This window comes from Mandrillus leucophaeus, unplaced genomic scaffold (genome assembly GCF_000951045.1).
Source record: "Mandrillus leucophaeus isolate KB7577 unplaced genomic scaffold, Mleu.le_1.0 Scaffold1046, whole genome shotgun sequence".
Classification (NCBI taxonomy): domain Eukaryota; kingdom Metazoa; phylum Chordata; class Mammalia; order Primates; family Cercopithecidae; genus Mandrillus; species Mandrillus leucophaeus.
Window position 1 is genome coordinate 872,864 of NW_012098610.1, and position 17,704 is coordinate 890,567.

The 17,704-nt window shown below is 38.8% G+C and overlaps 1 protein-coding gene across 1 annotated transcript in view; it reads right to left on the bottom strand.

Moving 5' to 3' along the window:
- Positions 1 to 17,704, bottom strand: part of OPHN1 (oligophrenin 1) — a gene marked incomplete at its 5' end in the record, with an annotated part of 249,567 nt that overhangs the window by 160,628 nt on the left and 71,235 nt on the right. The window contains 4 exons of the mRNA XM_011980563.1: positions 2,948 to 3,048; positions 6,616 to 6,745; positions 8,563 to 8,667; positions 10,323 to 10,433. Coding sequence (XP_011835953.1) covers positions 2,948 to 3,048; positions 6,616 to 6,745; positions 8,563 to 8,667; positions 10,323 to 10,433 — 447 coding nt within the window. The remainder of the gene's footprint in view (positions 1 to 2,947; positions 3,049 to 6,615; positions 6,746 to 8,562; positions 8,668 to 10,322; positions 10,434 to 17,704) is intronic.

Sequence of the window (17,704 nt, forward strand, 5' to 3'; positions counted from 1 at the left end):
TATCTCTTTAAATTCTCAATGCCCTCAGCTTCAATGACATTTCAGCTCAGGGACCTAGGCCCTGACCATCACTCCAATCTCATCTCCAGTGACTGCTCAACTGTTTAATGTCCCTACAATGCAAAAGTACTCTTATTTCACACACGTATCATGCTATTTCAAGATTGCATGACTTTGCCTATATTAATCCCTCCACCCAAAATGACCTTGTCTATCTTCTTTGCCTGACTAAACTCTTACTTATTCTACAAACTGCAGTTCAGCTTTCACTTCCTCAAAAATCCTTCTTCAAACCAACACATTGCCCACTATGTGCTTTGCACATAATATTAAAATGTCCTGTTTTTAGGTCTAATTTCACCACTTAACTAGGAAGTCTTCAAAAACATGAACAGTGTTTTATTCATCTTTATACCTCCAGTACCTTGCAAATACTTAGTGCTCAATAAATGTTTATGAACTACTTTATCATCCTTACCACTTTTCTGATGAGGAAACTAAGACTGAGCAACATTAGGCAATTTACTCAAGGTCAAAAAGCTACCAGACCACAGAGCTAAAATTTAAACACAGGTCTGAAGATTCAAAATGCAGTACTCCTGACCACAAATTCCTAACAGGGAAGGGATGAAGATCTAATAAATTATCATTTGAGAAGGTGATCAGAAAATTGAACATGACAACACAGATGAGAGCTGACAGGCTAAAGTAGTAGAACCAACACTATAGTAAGTGCCATAGTCAGAAAGATGGCCAATTCCTGCATCTTCAAATTGATCTCACTTCCTACACAAATTGGGGGCACTGACTTCACATAGCTGCTAGGAGGGCAAATGAGGAGCATGAATATGACAGAAGGGTCTAGTTCATTGTCTGGCACACAGCAGTTATTCAAGAAATAGTGGCTTTTGTAGTGTTCTTATTATTATGGTATCATTTATTTGTAAAATTTATAATTATAAAATACAAACTAGTATTAGGAAGCGAAACAGAGAACTTTCAGGAAGAAACCACTTCCAACTCCAATTTGGGGAAATCCAATTAACTCCCACCACCTCCCTCTGCCTTGTAAGTGAGTAACTAAGTTCTCCTTTCCATTCCATAAGGAATACCACATTAAAAATGCTCAGGCCACCACCATTGCAGTTTTGCAAGCAGCTACTCGATGAAAAGAGAAGAGGGAAAGAAAAACTAAAAGGAGGGCTTGCTGGCATCTGTCAGGAGGATATGAAAGTGGTATCTGCTGACTCTGTCTCGGGGTTTGCAATAAAGCACCTCCGAGCAGCCTCAGAAAAAGTGCCTAAATGAAATTATTGTCTACAAGAGGAGCTTTCCTCTCTGGTATTTGAAAAGTAATGTGTGTAGAAAAATAAAAGAAAGAGACTGCAGGCCAGTGTTGCTTATAAGCACTTCCTAGTCAGATTAATCAGCTAAGTTCTGACTGACTTGGAACAAATCAGTGCTAAAACACAGGATGAATTTATTGGAACCACATTGAAAGGTGCTTTGGCAATTGGCAGACTGGAAACTTAGGAGGGTTTTGAATGAGTAACTGGCCCATGATAAAAGCACAGTAACTGGTGCCGTGGCTCACACCTGTAATCCCAGCAACTTGGAAGGCCAAGGAGGGAGGATCACCTGAGGTCAGGAGTTCGAGACCAGGCTAGCCAACATGGTGAAACCCCATCTCTACTGAAAATACAAAAATTAGCTGGGTGTGGTGGTGTGCACCTGTAATCCCAGCTGCTCAAGAGGCTGAGGCAGGAGAATCGCTTGAACCTGGGAGGCAGAGGTTGCCGTGAGCCAAGATTGTGCCATTGCACTCGAGCCTGGGCGACAACAGTGAAGCTCCATCTCAAATGATGATGATAATAATAATAATAATAATAATAATAATAATAATAAAAACATAGCTGAGGATTCCAGAAACTCTGTTTGATACAACATCTTCTACCATTCCATCACTGAAGCACATTAAAGCAGGGAGGTAAATCTTGTAGTTAAAAGACCATCCTCACTCCAAAAAAATTTCAGTAGCCTGCAAGCACATTTCCATCCTCTCTAATTCAATATGAGCAAGCCACACAAAAGAGATCTTCCATGAAAAGGAACAGCAAAGGAGAGAAACTGTCCCAATTTTTCTCCAAATTCCTCCCTACCTAAATTGGGTCTTCGTGTACTACTTTCAATGCTAACAAATAACTCTTGAAGCACTTCCAACAAACAATTTGTAAAGAGTGCAAATGCTTAAAAATCATGCACTAAGACCCTGTCTGAGAGCCAGTTAAAGGGGAAAGAGACACATTGAACTACTTTTAGAATATAAACAATCTGTCTAAAGATCAGCTTTTATCTTAAGAAATCCGTGTGTGTGTGTGTGTGTGTGTGTATGTAAAAGATCAGGTTCTTCCAGGTGAGTAAACTATGTTTTCAGTGTGCTAAATTTATCTTGTCATTTTCAGGAGTGAGAGGTTTGAAGGGCGGAAAAAGAGAGATTAACTGCTTAAAGATATTTGAGTAGTACATAGAATGTGAGTATTGGTTACTCCAACCGTAGGCCACACACACACTCCTGCAAAAAAAGGAATTTTGGAATTCAATTCATATTTTTAAAACTTGTTATTTTAAAGAATCCAAGAGTAGAGAATTCTTAAAAGTAATTCATCCATATTTTTACATAGCTGACTGTACAATGTGACTGGCACTTGTAAAAATAACTGGTTTGAAAGACTACTGACACTTTCAAAAGGCTTGCTCTAATTAACACAGAAATTTTTCACTCAACTCAGTGCTATCTGACTCAAACTTAGGACAAAATGTACATATAAAGTCATGGCTTCATGTAACAGTGATGAACTTGATGATCTGATACTAAGTCAACATATATTCTTTTCTGAGAAACAGGCATAGATCCATTTCTAAAAATGTGGTGCAAACAAGAACTGACCTGCTTAGCACCTGGCTTCTGTTCCATAGGCGTCATGGTGAGTGTTTTGGTCTCTTTCTCATACTGGCAATAGTATTTCACCCAGGATATTCCTAAAGCCCCTATGAGGACAAGTAAAAGTGAGCAGACAGAGTAACTGTTTTAGCTATATAGGAAGTCAACCCCTAAGATTGAAGCTATTTACACATTGCTCATCAGAGTCAAACTTCAGATCCAGCCCCGCCCTTGCCCTGACTGCCATCCTTCCATAGCCACCTACCTACTGCACACAGGGAGATCCTAACCTTCACCAACTGCTTCCCACAGCTGCTTCTGGCTTGCTCAAAACCTACTCTCCCTGCCATGTTCCCTATAAATGGTATCACCATGTATCCCAGAAGCTGGAGACTATTGTCATTTACTTTGCTGTCTCTGTAACTGTTCCATGTGATTGGTCATTGGGTTACGCCCCTTCTAACCTGTACATGACTCTACATATCTCTCTTTTAACTGTCTCCTCCTCTCCATTCCTTTTAACATTGAATTAGTTAAGAACCCTATCAGTGTTGTTTTTGTTTGTTTAATTTCTTTTTTTTTTTTTTTTGACAGAGTCTTGCTCTGTCACTCAGGCTGGAGTGTGGTGGCGTAATCTCGGCTCACTGCAAGCTCCGCCTTCTAGGTTCACACCATTCTCCTGCCTCAGCCTCCCGAGTAGCTGGGCCTACAGGCGCCCGCCACGCCACCATGCCTGGATAACCTTTTGTACTTTTTTTTAGTAGAGACAGGGTTTCACCATGTTAGCCAGGATGGTCTTGCTCTGACCTCGTGATCTGCATGCCTCAGCCTCCCAAAGTGCTGGGATTACAGGCATGAGCCACGGCACCAGGCCCAGTGTCTTATTATTTATTTATTTTTTATGAGACATATTTTTAAAAAACAAAAATTTACTATCTCACCAATTATTTCATTGGCCTTCTCTCTGATTTCCCTATTGTCCCCATCTCTGATCACTCCATTCTAATTCATTCTCCACTCTTTTGCTAGATTATTTTAAAAATATATCTCTATTTTTATCATTCCCCTCATTAGAAACCATCCATGGCTTTCTCACTATCTCCACACTCCTTAGCCTGCCTACAATGCCCTTGATAACATGATTGAAACTTACCTTTCCAGCTTTTCCTCTTGGCACCTCACCTCTATGTTCCTGTTTCAATGAATTACTTTTAGTTCCCACATAAAGAGGTAGCCATATAATTTCTAGTCCAAATCCAAGACTTATTTAAGACTGAATGAAGCTGTATTATTAATAATTACATCAGGACAGCAGGGGTAAAGCAGGACCACTCTTGGACAAGGGTCCTACAAATCAACTATGTCTATCCACAACCCTGCCTCTACTCATGCAGTGGAATACACCTGGAATTCCCTCCCTCCCTCCCTCCCTTCCTTCCTTCCTTTCTTGCTCTCGCTCTTGCTCTCTTTCTTTCTTTTCTTTCTCTCTTTCTTTCTTTTCTTTCTCTCTTTCTCTCTTTCTTTCTTTTCCTTCCTTCCTCCCTCCCTCCCTTCCTTCCTTCCTTTCTTGCTCTCGCTCTTGCTCTCTTTCTTTCTTTCTTATTTTATTCATTTTTGAGACAGAGTCTCACTCTGTCACCCAGGCTGGAGTACAATGGCACCATCTCAGCTGACTGAAACCTCTACCTCCCAGGTTCAAGTGATTCCCCTGCCTCAGTCTCCCAAGTAGCTGGGATTACAGGCATGTGTCACCACACCCAGCTAATTTTTATATTTTTAGTAGAGATTGGGTTTCACCATGTTGGCCAGGCTGGTGTCGAACTCCTGACCTCTGGTGATATGCCTGTCTCAGCCTCCCAAAGTGCTGGGATTACAGGCGTGAGCCACTGTGCACAGCCATTCTTCCTCTTCTTTACCTATCAAACTCCCACTCATCATTCAAGTTCTAGTTCAAATGCCACTTTCTCGGTGAAGCCTTTAGATATATGCCCCAAATACAGTGATCACCACATTTCATTATAATTATTGATATATTTGTCTATCTCTCCCATCGCTTTCCACTTCTTGGTGACAAAAATCATGGTTGATTCATTTTTTCAAGGGTGTCCCCAATGCATTGCACAGTATCTGGCAGAAACAGTGCTCATTAAGCATACATTCAACTGAGTAGCAATGTCATGCCCATATGACAAATCAGAATACTGGAGCACAGAAGGATCACACAGCATACAGCAGTGGTTCTCAACTAGGGGCAATTTGGCCTCCCAGGGGACATCTGGTAACACATTAGAGACATTTTAGGTTGTCACACCTGGAGATTACTATGAGCAAAAAGTGAGGAAAGGCAAGGGATGCTGCTAAATATACTATAATACACAGGACCACTTCCCAGAACTAAGAATTATCCAGCCTGAAATGTCAACAGCACTGAGATTGAGAAATTGTGCAACGCACAGTTGAAGAGATGAACCTGAGAAGTGGGAGAATACAGCTTTGCAAATCACCAAAAGCGAACTGCTCTATGCGAAGAAAAGTGTGATAATTTCACTACTGAAGTGCCATGCTTTGTGAATTACAGTGATTTTTGCCACTGGCAGTCTCTGGGTGTGTGTCTTCTGTTTACTCCCCAGATATAATAACTCTGGGCAAGAACTGAATAACAGGTTTGGGGAGTATTCAGTCATAGTTCCAAGGGCAAATAAAATCAAATCGCACATACAGGTGTGCATAATGTTACTGAGGAATTAGGAAAGATCGAATGCTCTACAACATTCAGTGACTAAACAAGTTAACCCACTTTCCTTAGTCACCAATGAAAAACAGATACAGTCTTTCCCACTGGAATCATGATGTTCACTAAGTGCTATAACAGCATCCATGAGCCTGAGCAACAAAAAATTCTGTCTCTACAAAAAATTCAAAAATTAGCCAAGCGCAGTGGTAGGTGCCTTTAGTTGCAGCCACTCAGGAGGCTGAGGTAGGAGGACTGCTTGAGCCCAGGAGTATGAGGCCGTAGTGAGCTATTATGGTGCCATCGCACTCCAACCTGGACAACAGGGCGAGATCCTGTCTTAAAAAAAGAAAAGAAAAGAGCAAACACATGACCCTAATGCAGACGAAAATATAGGGTATTATAGTAGGATCATGGGTTTTGGCATTTCACAGATCTGAATTTAATTTTAGTCCTGACACTTGTTAGTTGTGTGACTTTCAAATGGTGACCTCTCTGAGCCTTAGTGGCCTTATGTGTATGGGTATAAACTGGTTGCAAACATTAAATGAGGCAGTGTTTTCAATGAACTTAGCACCATGTCTGGTACATAATAGGTATAAGAAATATTATTTTTCTACTTCCTTTCCTCTACTTCCCTTTTTTTCAAAAGAGTAATCAGAAGGATTAAAGAACGAATAATACCCATTTTGAATCTCAGAGAAAACCTTAGGTCTTATCACTACACAGCCTTTGTAAGACAAATCTTCAACTTCCTCTCATTTTCTCCTTTTTTTGCTTTTTTGTTTGTTTGTTTGTTTTCAGTATTCCCTGCCTGCACTCTAAGGGAATTGTAGCTATCAGGGGTCCATGAACAGTAAGGGTGCCCAAAATTCAGAGCCGACAAGTGGCAGTAGTTCCTGGCTTATTGAAACCCAATGGATACCCCTATGTCCCCACACACATTTCTCTTGTGTATAGAGATAGCCTTCAATAGTGGGCTGTCCTGGAAGTTTGCATGTCTGGGGAGCTTCTTTCATCCTTTTCTTAAGTTCTTCCATCTCTTCTCGGGTACTGGAGAAATGATTTCTTGTCTGTCAAGACATCATAATGAAAATCATTATTATCATCATCATTACCATGAAAAAGTATTTCTTGGTCAGAGACTCAGTACAGAGTTTTCCCTGCTTACAGCATGTGCAACCACAAAGCAAAAAAAAGAAATGGTGAATGGCATAGTGAATGGAAAACAAGTTTATAGAGTCTAATGTTCCTAAAGACTACATAGGAAACAAAAATATAACAAGCAATATACTCATAAAATAACAACTGGGAGGCTTTTTACTAATAGGAATCACATAAGGCCCTAATAAGAAATCTTAGAATTCTGAACATGACTGATACCCTGCTTTACAACAAGGGAGATGTCAGACAAGGTTCCGAAAGGTAGCATTCTCATAGCAACTTCCAAGTTGTGTCTCAAAGTTATAGCCTAGTTGATACTAAATCAAATTCTGGTCAAGAAGATAAAATATATGAGAGGGTGCTCTCTTGGGAGAAGGGCTGACAGTAGCTATGTTTTCATACTCACAAATACCAAAACCTAATGATGAGAATAAATCTATTCAAATCTACACAACTAAAACACGATGGTAAGACATGTGTTGAAATGTGGGTATGAAAATCACTACAGATAAGTTTTTAGTACCCAGTCTTAAAATTATGACATGATGTTAGTGAGAAAGGTGATCTGTGCTGCCCATCTAGTTGGCCCATGCTTATCCTGTAAATAAGTCACCCATATGTATACATTCAAAGACTTGTTGTTACATTTGTACACATCAAGTGATATATAGAGGAAGATTCAAGGGATTAACTTGGTTGTAGTAGGAAGATGTTGTAAATCAGGAAATTCTGGAGAATGTGAGAGCCCCTAGTTCCTTTCTGCAAGGAGAGTATATAGAAAGAAAAAATAATAACAACTGTAAATCCCAGTCCTCCTAAACAACCAAGGGGGGCTTATTTTCACTATAACTTACCAGCATTTTTCATCTAAAACTACATCTATATATTTCATGCAATTTAACATCCATTCTAAAGTCACCAACTCAGTAATGCCTTCTCTGACTCTACCAGGTAGCCAAACGCTCTGAACTTTTTAAAAACCTTTGGCCTTGATTCTATTACAGCACTTATCATTATGGATTATGATTTATCTCTGCTTATTTCTGTCTCCTACAAGAAACTGTATGTTCCTTCAAGACAGAAAAACTTGCATGCATCCTCATGGCATGTCCAGTGCCTTTCACAATGCCTGGCACAGAGCTTATGTTCATTTTTTCCATAAACACTTGTTTAATCTGGGTTGAATAAAGGAACATGTAAAAGAATATATGTGAAAAGGATGGGAACACTGTGCCTACATGCCCATCTGTAAGAACCAGCATGACAAAGAAGGTAGAGAAAACCTTTAAAAATAATTTATGTGATGCTACTAATAAGTACTGAGAAAAGAGAAGACAAAATGAGTGTTTGTGGTAATAAAGTCCACAGTGAGAGTGTTTTGAATGAGCAGGGAAGTAACTTAAGGCCTGGGCTCAAATAAGCCTATAGCTGTGTCCTGATCTGAGAGAGATGCAGCAAATTAGCAATACTTAATAAATATTGCATAGATGAAGGTATTGGTGTGTGGAAGGGTGGGTTTGAACAGCAGTCAGCCTCAAAAACAGGAAAGAGGTGAAAGTGGAAGAGCAAGAACAGTCTGATACACTAAATATTTGTGATCCACACCAGTATATCCCAACAAATTGGCTAGGATGCAGTAACCTAGAATTCCAAAAATCAAGGTTTCTGGGGCTGAAATTCAATCGGAATGAAAAGACCAGTGAGAAAAATCCACATGCAAACTCACATTCTGTAAACTGAGCTGGAGCTGCTGTTTGTATGGGAGGAAATCCTGTGTGAGCTCCACAGTCAGGCTGTTAGAAATGAACAGACTATGAAGAAAGGCCAAGACCTAGGGAAAACATGTAAAAATAACTTTATCACCAGAATCTTCTAATAAACTAAATAAAAGAAACATGAACTCACCAAAAAACTCCATGGTGTGGCTGGGCATAGTGGCTCACACCTGTAATCCCTGCACTTTGGGAGGCCGAGGTGGGCAGATCACAAGGTCAGGAGTTTGAGACCAGCCTGACCAACATGGTGAAACCCCATCTCTACTAAAAATACAAAAATTAGCTGGCCGTGGTGGCATGCGCCTGTAATCCCAGCTACTTGGGAGGCTGAGGCAGGAGAATCGCTTGAACTCGGGAGGCAGAGGTTGTAGTGAGCCGAGATTGCACCACTGCACTCTAGCCTGGGTGACAGAGTGAGACTCTGTCTCAGAAAAACAAAAAACAAACAAACAACAACAACAACCAAAAAAAAACTCCATGGTGTTTACCCAGTATAGCAGTCAAACACAAACTAGTCTACACATCACTGTTTTCATATCAAGTTAAACATTTACCCTTGACTCAGCTTCAGAAAGTAAGAACTATTAACAAATTTATTAACCCAGAGCTTGCTCAGATCTCATATAAAGACATTCATCATTTGAACAGTATGTGAATGAACTGCATCTTTCCTCTATATATCCTCAGCAACCACAAACAATAGGTGCTCAATAAATATTTCTTGAATGAATGAAAGTAAATAAATAAATGAATAAAGCAAGATTTTCTACCTTACTTTAATGAACACTGTCATAATACTAAAAGATCAAAAGAGTCTAAACCAACTTTAAAATTAGAAATGATTCACAGGGTTGCAGAAAAAGACATATAAATGATATCTAATATATATTTGTGTAAATTTTCAATCCCATTAAAAATCAAATACACGGGCTGGGTACGGTAGCTCATGCCTGTAATCCCGGCACTTTGGGAAGCCAAGGCAGGGGGATCACTTGAGCCCAGGAGTTGGAGACCAGCCTGGGTAACATGGTGAAACCTTATCTCTACAAAAACATACAAAAAATTAGCCCGGTATGGTGGCACACATCTGTAGTTCCAGCTACTCAGGAGGCTGAGGTGCGAGGATCACTTGAGTCCAGGAGACAGAGATTGTAGTGACCCAAGATAGCACCACTGCACTCCAGCTTGCATGATAGTGAGACCCTGTCTCAAACAAATATACAGAAATGGAAAAATCTACACAAGACAGAAGTAAATGGAATGAAAAAACGTGAAATGGAAAAAACTACACAAGACAGAAGTAAAAGTAGTAGAATAAGAAGTCATTGACTGCAAGGGACATGAGTCCCTAGCACAGTACCTGGTATATGAGAGAGACTTTTAGAAGCTTCTGAAAGTATGAGAAGAAGGAAGGGAAGGAAACAAAGTAATAGGAAGAGTGGTAGAGAAATTCTGGAAGGGAGGGGGAAGAAGAGAGGAAAAAAAGGAAAGAGAAAGAAAATAGCCACAGAAAAAGAGAGAAAAGGGTTAGGGGGAAAGAGAGAAATATATATACTAAAGAACAAGAAAAACATAAGTTAGACTATGTTCTAGACATTTCCAATGATTATCTTTCACGTTCTTTGAGATTCTGTTTTTATGATCAAAGTTTGTACATTTACCGGGCATTTGATAAATATTTTTAGACCATTCATCAACAGAGAAAACTTACAGGCTCCACAATATTGAACTTCTTGGACTCCTGAACTTCCTGGATTTGATAAACATAATCAAGAGAGGACTCGAAAAAATTGTGCCTCTCCTTGTCCACCTGTAGATCTGCCTATAGAAGAAGGGAAACAAACATTACATATTGGGATATTCATGAAAGTCAGTGCTTAAAGACTGAACAGAATGCTAGAGCTAGATGAGCATTTAGCCACCAACTAGTGATGTTACCCTTTATTTTTGAGATAGAGAACCTAAAGCCAAGAGATTAAAAAGTGACTGATCCAGGATTCCAATTTCTGGTCCAACACATAAAAAGCTTGAAGTCGTTATACCCATCCTGACAAAAAGAAAAAAGCTGAACAAGTGTAAAATCCACACATTTTCTTATATCCAACAGAGAACTGAAGTCAGAGGAAAATCTACTCCCTCAAAAACTACAGAGACATGAATACAGAGAATAAGAAATTAACAAGGGCAGAATCCCAAGAACAGAAGCATGCTACTATGGCCAATACTGAGAGGATTACAACAGAAAGAACTGCAAGTCTCAAGTCCTATTTAATAAGAAATGAGAAAATCTGAGCACAAAAACAATGATGCCAGAGAAAATTTTAGAGTCAGACAATGACAGCTACAGCAAACTAAGCACAGTCTAACTCCTAGTCAGATCAACACAAAATCTCATATTAAAGACCTGTTTCGCTCAGTTCCTTTCATCTGAACATCATCGCTGGCTTTCAACAATGAATTACAAGGCATATTAAAAGGCAATAAACACAGTCTGAAGAGAAAAAGAAGCATCAGAATCAAATGTAGGTAAGGCAGACATTGTAGAAATATAAGACTGTAGGCCAAGTGCGGTAGCTCACACCTGTAATCCCAGCATTTTGGGAGGCCGAGGTGGGTAGATCACCTGAGGTCAGGAGTTCGAGATCAGCTTGGCCAACATGGAGAAACACTATCGCTACTAAAAATACAAAAAACTATCCAAGTGTGGTGGTGCACTCCTGTAGTCCCAGCTACTCTGGAAGCTGAGGCACGAGACTCACTTGAACCTGGGAGGTGAAGACTGCAGTGAGCTGAGATCATGCCACTGCACTCCAGCCTCGGTGACAGAGCAAGACTCCATCTTAGAAACAAACAAAAAAGAAATATAAAACTAAATTTAAAATAATTATAATTAATATAAGGGCTCTAATATAAAAAGCGGACAGCACATAAGAACAGATGGGTAATAGCAGCGGGCAGATGAAAACTGCAAGAAAGAATACACAGGAAAGACTAGAAATCAAAAACACTGTAGCAGAAATGAAGACTACTTTTAAAGGGTTCACCAGTAGATTGAACAAGACTGAGGAAAGAACCAGTAAGCTTAAATACGTGTCAACAAAAATGTGGGAAACTGAAATGCAAAGAGAAAAAAAAAATGAAAAACATTGAGTAGAATATTCAGGAACTGATGAACAATTACAAAAGATGTTAATATATGCATATTCAGAGTATCAATAGGAGAAGAAAAAGAGACAGAAACAGAAGAAATACTTCAAGCAATAATGACTGAGAATTTTCCAAAATAAAAGACAGATATCAAACCCCACATCCAGAAAGCTCAGGATAAATACCAATAAATACAATAATACAATAAATACTAATAATTACCAATCAGGATAAATACCAAACAATCTCCATGTACATATATGACATTCAAAGCTACAGAAAATAAAACACAAGAGAAAATCTTGAAAGAAGCTAGAGACAAAAACAACTTACTATATAGGGGGGCAAGGATAAAGAGTTACATCAGACTTCTCTTAAGAAACCATGCAGAGAGAAGAGAGTGCCATAAAATATTTGAAGGTGTTGAAAGAAAAAAAGTTAACTACTTAGAAATGTGTATTCCGTGAAATTATCCTTCAAAAGTGATGGTAAAATAAAGACTTCCTCAAACAAACAAAAAGTAAAGCACTTTGTCACCACTAAACTTGTCTTGCAAGAAAGGTTAAAAGATCTCCAATAGAAGAAAAATTATATGTCGGAAATACAGACCTAAAAAGAAAGAAAAAAGAGCACCAGAAAATAAATAAATGAAGATTAAATATTTTATTTTTCAAATTATTATTGGATCTAACAGATAAGAATTTGTCTATAATAATAATTGCAATGATACATTTGGTCATTATATCTTACAAATAAGTAAAAAGAATGATAGTACCATTATAAGGGACGAAAGGGAGAAACTGGAAATAGTCTGTCAATCCTGTACAACCCATAACTAGTTTACTGGAATATGAAAAGTGGACATAAACTAACCATAAATGCATATTGCAAGCTCTAAGGCAACCACTAAAACATGAAAAAGAGGAAGTATAATTGATATGGTAAGAGAAGACAGAAAATAAAATCATATAAAAGTTCTCTTAAAAAAGAGAAGGCAAAAGAAGACTGAAAGACAAAAATAAAAACAAAAATAATAAGTAGAAGATAGTAAACAATATAGTAGATACTATTACACCATTATCTATGACCATTTTAAACATCGATGATCTAAAAAATTAAAAGATAGACTGTCATAGTGTGCAAAAATTAACAGCCAACTATGTTATTTAAAAGATATCATTTTAAATAAGTACATACAATGTTAGACCTGAAACCATAAAACTTCTAGAATAAAACCTAGAAAAATGCTTCCAGGAATTGGCCTAATAAAAAAAAAATTACTAAGACACCTAAAGCAAATGCAACAGAAACAAAAGTAAATAAATGAGACTTAATTAAACTAAAATCTTTCTGCACAACAAGAGAAATAATCAACAGACTAAATAGGCAACCTGCAGAATAGGATAAAATATTCACAAACTATACAGCTGACAAAGGACTAGTGTCCAGAATCTACAAGAAACTCCAACAAATCAGCAAGAAAAAAAAAAAAAAAAATTTAAAAGTGGGCAAACGACATGAACAGACATTTTTCAAAAGATATACAAATGGCCAATAAATATGAAAAAATGCTCAACATCACTAATCATCAGGAAAATGGAAATTAAAACCGCAATGAGATACCACCTTACTCCACTCAGAAAGGCCATTATTAAAAAGTCAAAAAACAAAAGATGCAGATGTAGTGAAAAGGGAATGCTTATTCACTTTGAGTTGGAATAAAATTCATACAGTCTCTATGGAAAACAGTATGGAAATCTCTCAAATAACTGAAAGTAGAACTACTATTTGATCCCAAATCCCACTACTGAGTATCTACCTAAAGGAAAAAAGAAGTCATTACATCAAAAAAGACACCTGCACTCCTAGGTTTATATTGGCACAATTCACAGTTGTGAAGATAGGAAATCAATCTAAGTGTCCAACAACTGATTAGTGGATAAAGAAAATATAGTAGGTATATATGTGTGCACACACACACACAATGGAATACTACTCAGCCATGAAAAAGAACAAAATATGTCTTTTACAGAAACTGGAACTGGAGGCCATTATTCCAAGTAAACTAACTCAGGAATGGATAACCAAATACCTCATATGCTCATTTATGAGTGGGAGGTAAGCTCTGAGTATGCAGAGGCATGCAGAGTGGTACAATGGACATTGGAGACTCAGAAGAGGGGTAGTTAGAGGGGGCTGAAAAATTACCTACTATTGGGTATTCGGGCACACTAAAAGCCCAGGCTTCACCACTATACAATTCATTCATGTAACCAAAAAACACTTATACCCCTAAACCTACTGAAATAAAAATTAAAATGTAAAGAAAACAAAGACAGATTAAAAGTAAAGGTATAAAGAAAGATATATCATGCTAACATTAATCAAAAGAATGCTGGAGTAGCTATATTAATTTCATAAAAAGCACACTTCAGAACAAAGAAAACTACCAAGGAAAAATATTATATCAAATCATAATGTAATAATAAAGAGGGCAAGAGTCTAAGAAGACATAACAATTCTTAATTCTTAATGTGAATGTGCCTAACAACAGAGCATCAAAATACATGAGGTAAAAACTGACAGAATTACAAGGAGAAAGAGACACACCTACTATTGGAGTTGGAGACTTCAATACTCCTCTAATAGTAATGGACAGATCCAGCTAGCAGAAAATCAGCATGGACATTGTTGACCTGAACAGCATGATCGATCCACTGAATCTAATTGGCATCTTTGTAACACTTGATACAACAGCAGAATATGCTTTCATCTCAAAGTCACACAGAACAATCACCAAGATAGACCATATTCTGGGACATAAAATACACCTGAAGAAATCTAAAAGAACAGAAATCTTATGAAATATATAATTAGACCACAATTAAATTATACCAGAAATCAATTTTTAAAAGCTGAAAATACCCCAAATAATTACATTTATAAATAAAACCTGAGTCAAAGACTCAAAAGAAAAGTAAGGTTGGGCATCATGGCAAACACCTGTAATCTTAGCACTTTAGGAGGGAAAGGCAGGAAGATCACTTGAAGCCTGGAGTTTGAAACTAGCCTGGGCAACATGGCAAGACCTCAATTCTACAAAAAATAAAATAAAATACGAAATGTTAAGACATTTTGAATTAAATAAAAATGAAAACACAACTTAATATTTGTGGGCAACGAAAGCAGTGCTTAGAGAAATATTTATAGAATGAAATGCATATATTAGAACAGAAGAATGATCTATTATTAATAATCTATGCTTCCTTCTTAGGAAATTAGAAATAGAAGAATAAATCACATCCAAAGTAAACAGACAATAAGAAAAAATAAACATTAAAGAAGATATCGATGGGAGGTTCCAAGATGGCCGAATAGGAACATCTCCAGTCTACAGTTTCTAGCGTGAATGACACAGAAGATGGGTGATTTCTGCATTTCTAACTGAGGTACTGGGTTCATCTCACTGGAGCTTGTTGGAGAGTGGGTGCAGCCCGTGGAGTGTGAGCTGAAGCAGGGCAGGGCATTGCCTCACCCTGGAAGAGCAAAGGGGTTAGGGAATTCCCTTTCCTAGCCAAGGGAAGCCACGACAGACGGTACTTGGAAAATTGGGACACTCCCACCATAATACTGCTCTTTTCCAATGGTCTTAGCAAACTGCACACCAGGAGATTATATCCCATTCCTGGCTCAGAGGGTCCCATGCCCACAGAGCCTCGCTCACTGCTAGGACAGCAGTCTGAGATCAAACTGCAAGACAGCAGCAAGGCTGGGGGAGGGTCGTCCACCATTACTGAGGCTTGAGTAGGTAAACAAAGCAGCTGGGAAGCTCGAACTGGATGGAGCCCACTGCAGCTCAAGGAGGCCTGCCTGCCTCTGTAGACTCCACCTCTGGGGGCAGGGCATAGCTGAACAAAAAGCAGCAGAAACTTCTGCAGACTTAAACGTCCCTGTCTGACAGCTTTCAAGAGAGTAGTGGTTCTCCCAGCATGGAGTTTGAGATCTGAGAACAGACAGACTGCCTCCTCAAGTGGGTCCCTGACCCCCAAGTAGCCTAACTAGGAGACACCTCACAGTAGGGGCCGACTGATACCTCATACAGCTGGGTGCCCCTCTGAGACGAAGCTTCCAGAGGAAGGATCAGGCAGCAACATTTGCTGTTCTGCAATGTTTGCTCTTCTGCAGCCTCTGCTGGTGATACCTAGGCAAACAGCGTCTGCAGTGGACCTCCAGCAAACTCCAACAGACCTGCAGCTGAGGGTCCTGTTAGAAGGAAAACTAACAAACAGAAAGGACATCCACACCAAAATCTCATCTGTATGTCACCATCATCAAAGACCAAAGGGAGATAAAAACACAAAGATGGGGAGAAACCAGAGCAGCAAAGCTGAAAATTCTAAAAATCAGATCACCTCTTCTCCTCCAAAGGAAAACAGTTCCTTGCCAGCAATGGAAAAACGCTGGACGGAGAATGACTTCGACGAGTTGAGAGAAGAAGGCTTCAGACGATCGGTAATAACAAACTTCTCCAAGCTAAAGGGGGATGTTTGAACCCATTGCAAAGAAGCTAAAAACCTTGAAGAAAGATTAGATGAACGGCTAACTAGAATAAACAGCATAGAGAAGACCTTAAATGCCCTGATGGAACTGAAAACCATGGTACGAGTATTACATGACACATGCACAAGCTTCAGTAGCTGATTCAATTAAGTGGAAGAAAGGGTATCAGTGATTGAAGATCAAATGAATGAAATGAAGCGAGAAGAGAAGTTTAGAGAAAAAAGAGTAAAAAGAAACCAACAAAGCTTCCAAGAAATATGGGACTACACGAAAAGACCAAATCTATGTCTGATTAGTGTACCTGAAAGTGAGAGGGAGAATGGAACCAAGCTGGAAAACACTCTGCAGGATACTGTCCAGAAGAACTTCCCCAACCTAGGAAGGCAGGCCAACATTCAAATTCAGGAAATACAGAGAATGCCACAAAGATACTCCTTGAGAAGAGCACCTCCAAGACACATAATTGTCAGATTCACCAAAGTTGAAATGAAGGAAAAAATGTTAAGGGCAGCCAGAGAGAAAGGTCGAGTTACCCACAAAGGGAAGCTCATCAGACTAACAGCAGATCTCTTGGCAGAAACTCTACAAGTCAAAAGAGAGTAGAGGCCAATATTCAACATTCTTAAATAAAAGAATTTTCAATCCAGAATTTCATATCCAGCCAAACTAAGCTTCATAAGTGAAGGAGAAATAAAATTTTTCACAGGCAAGCAAATGCTGAGAGACTCTGTCACCACCAGGCCTGCCTTACAAGAACTCCTGAAGGAAGCACTAAACGTGGAAAGGAACAACTGGCACCAGTCACTGCAAAAACATGCCAAATCATAAAGACCATCGATGCTAGGAAGAAATTGCATCAACTAATGAGCAAAATAACCAGATAACATCATAACAACAGGGTCAAATTCACACATAACAATATTAACCTTAAATGTAAATGGGCTAAAAGCTTCAATTAGAAGACACAGACTGGCAAATTGGATAGAGTCAAGACCCATACTGAAAATGGCCATACTGCTCAAGGTAATTTATAGATTCAATGTCATCCCCATTAAGCTACCAATGACTTTCTTCACAGAATTGGGAAAAACTACTTTAAAGTTCATACAGAACCAAAAAAAAACCTGCATTGCCAAGACAATCCTAAGCCAAAAGAACAAAGCTGGAGGCATCACGCTACCTGACTTCAGACTATACTACAAGGGTACAGTAACCAAAACAGCATGGTACTGGTACCAAAACAGAAAGATAGACCAATGGAACAGAACAGAGCCCTCAGAAATAATACCACACATCTACAACCATCTGATCTTTGACAAACCTGACAAAAACAAGAAATGGGGAAAGGATTCCCTATTTAATAAATGGTGCTGGGAAAACTGGCTA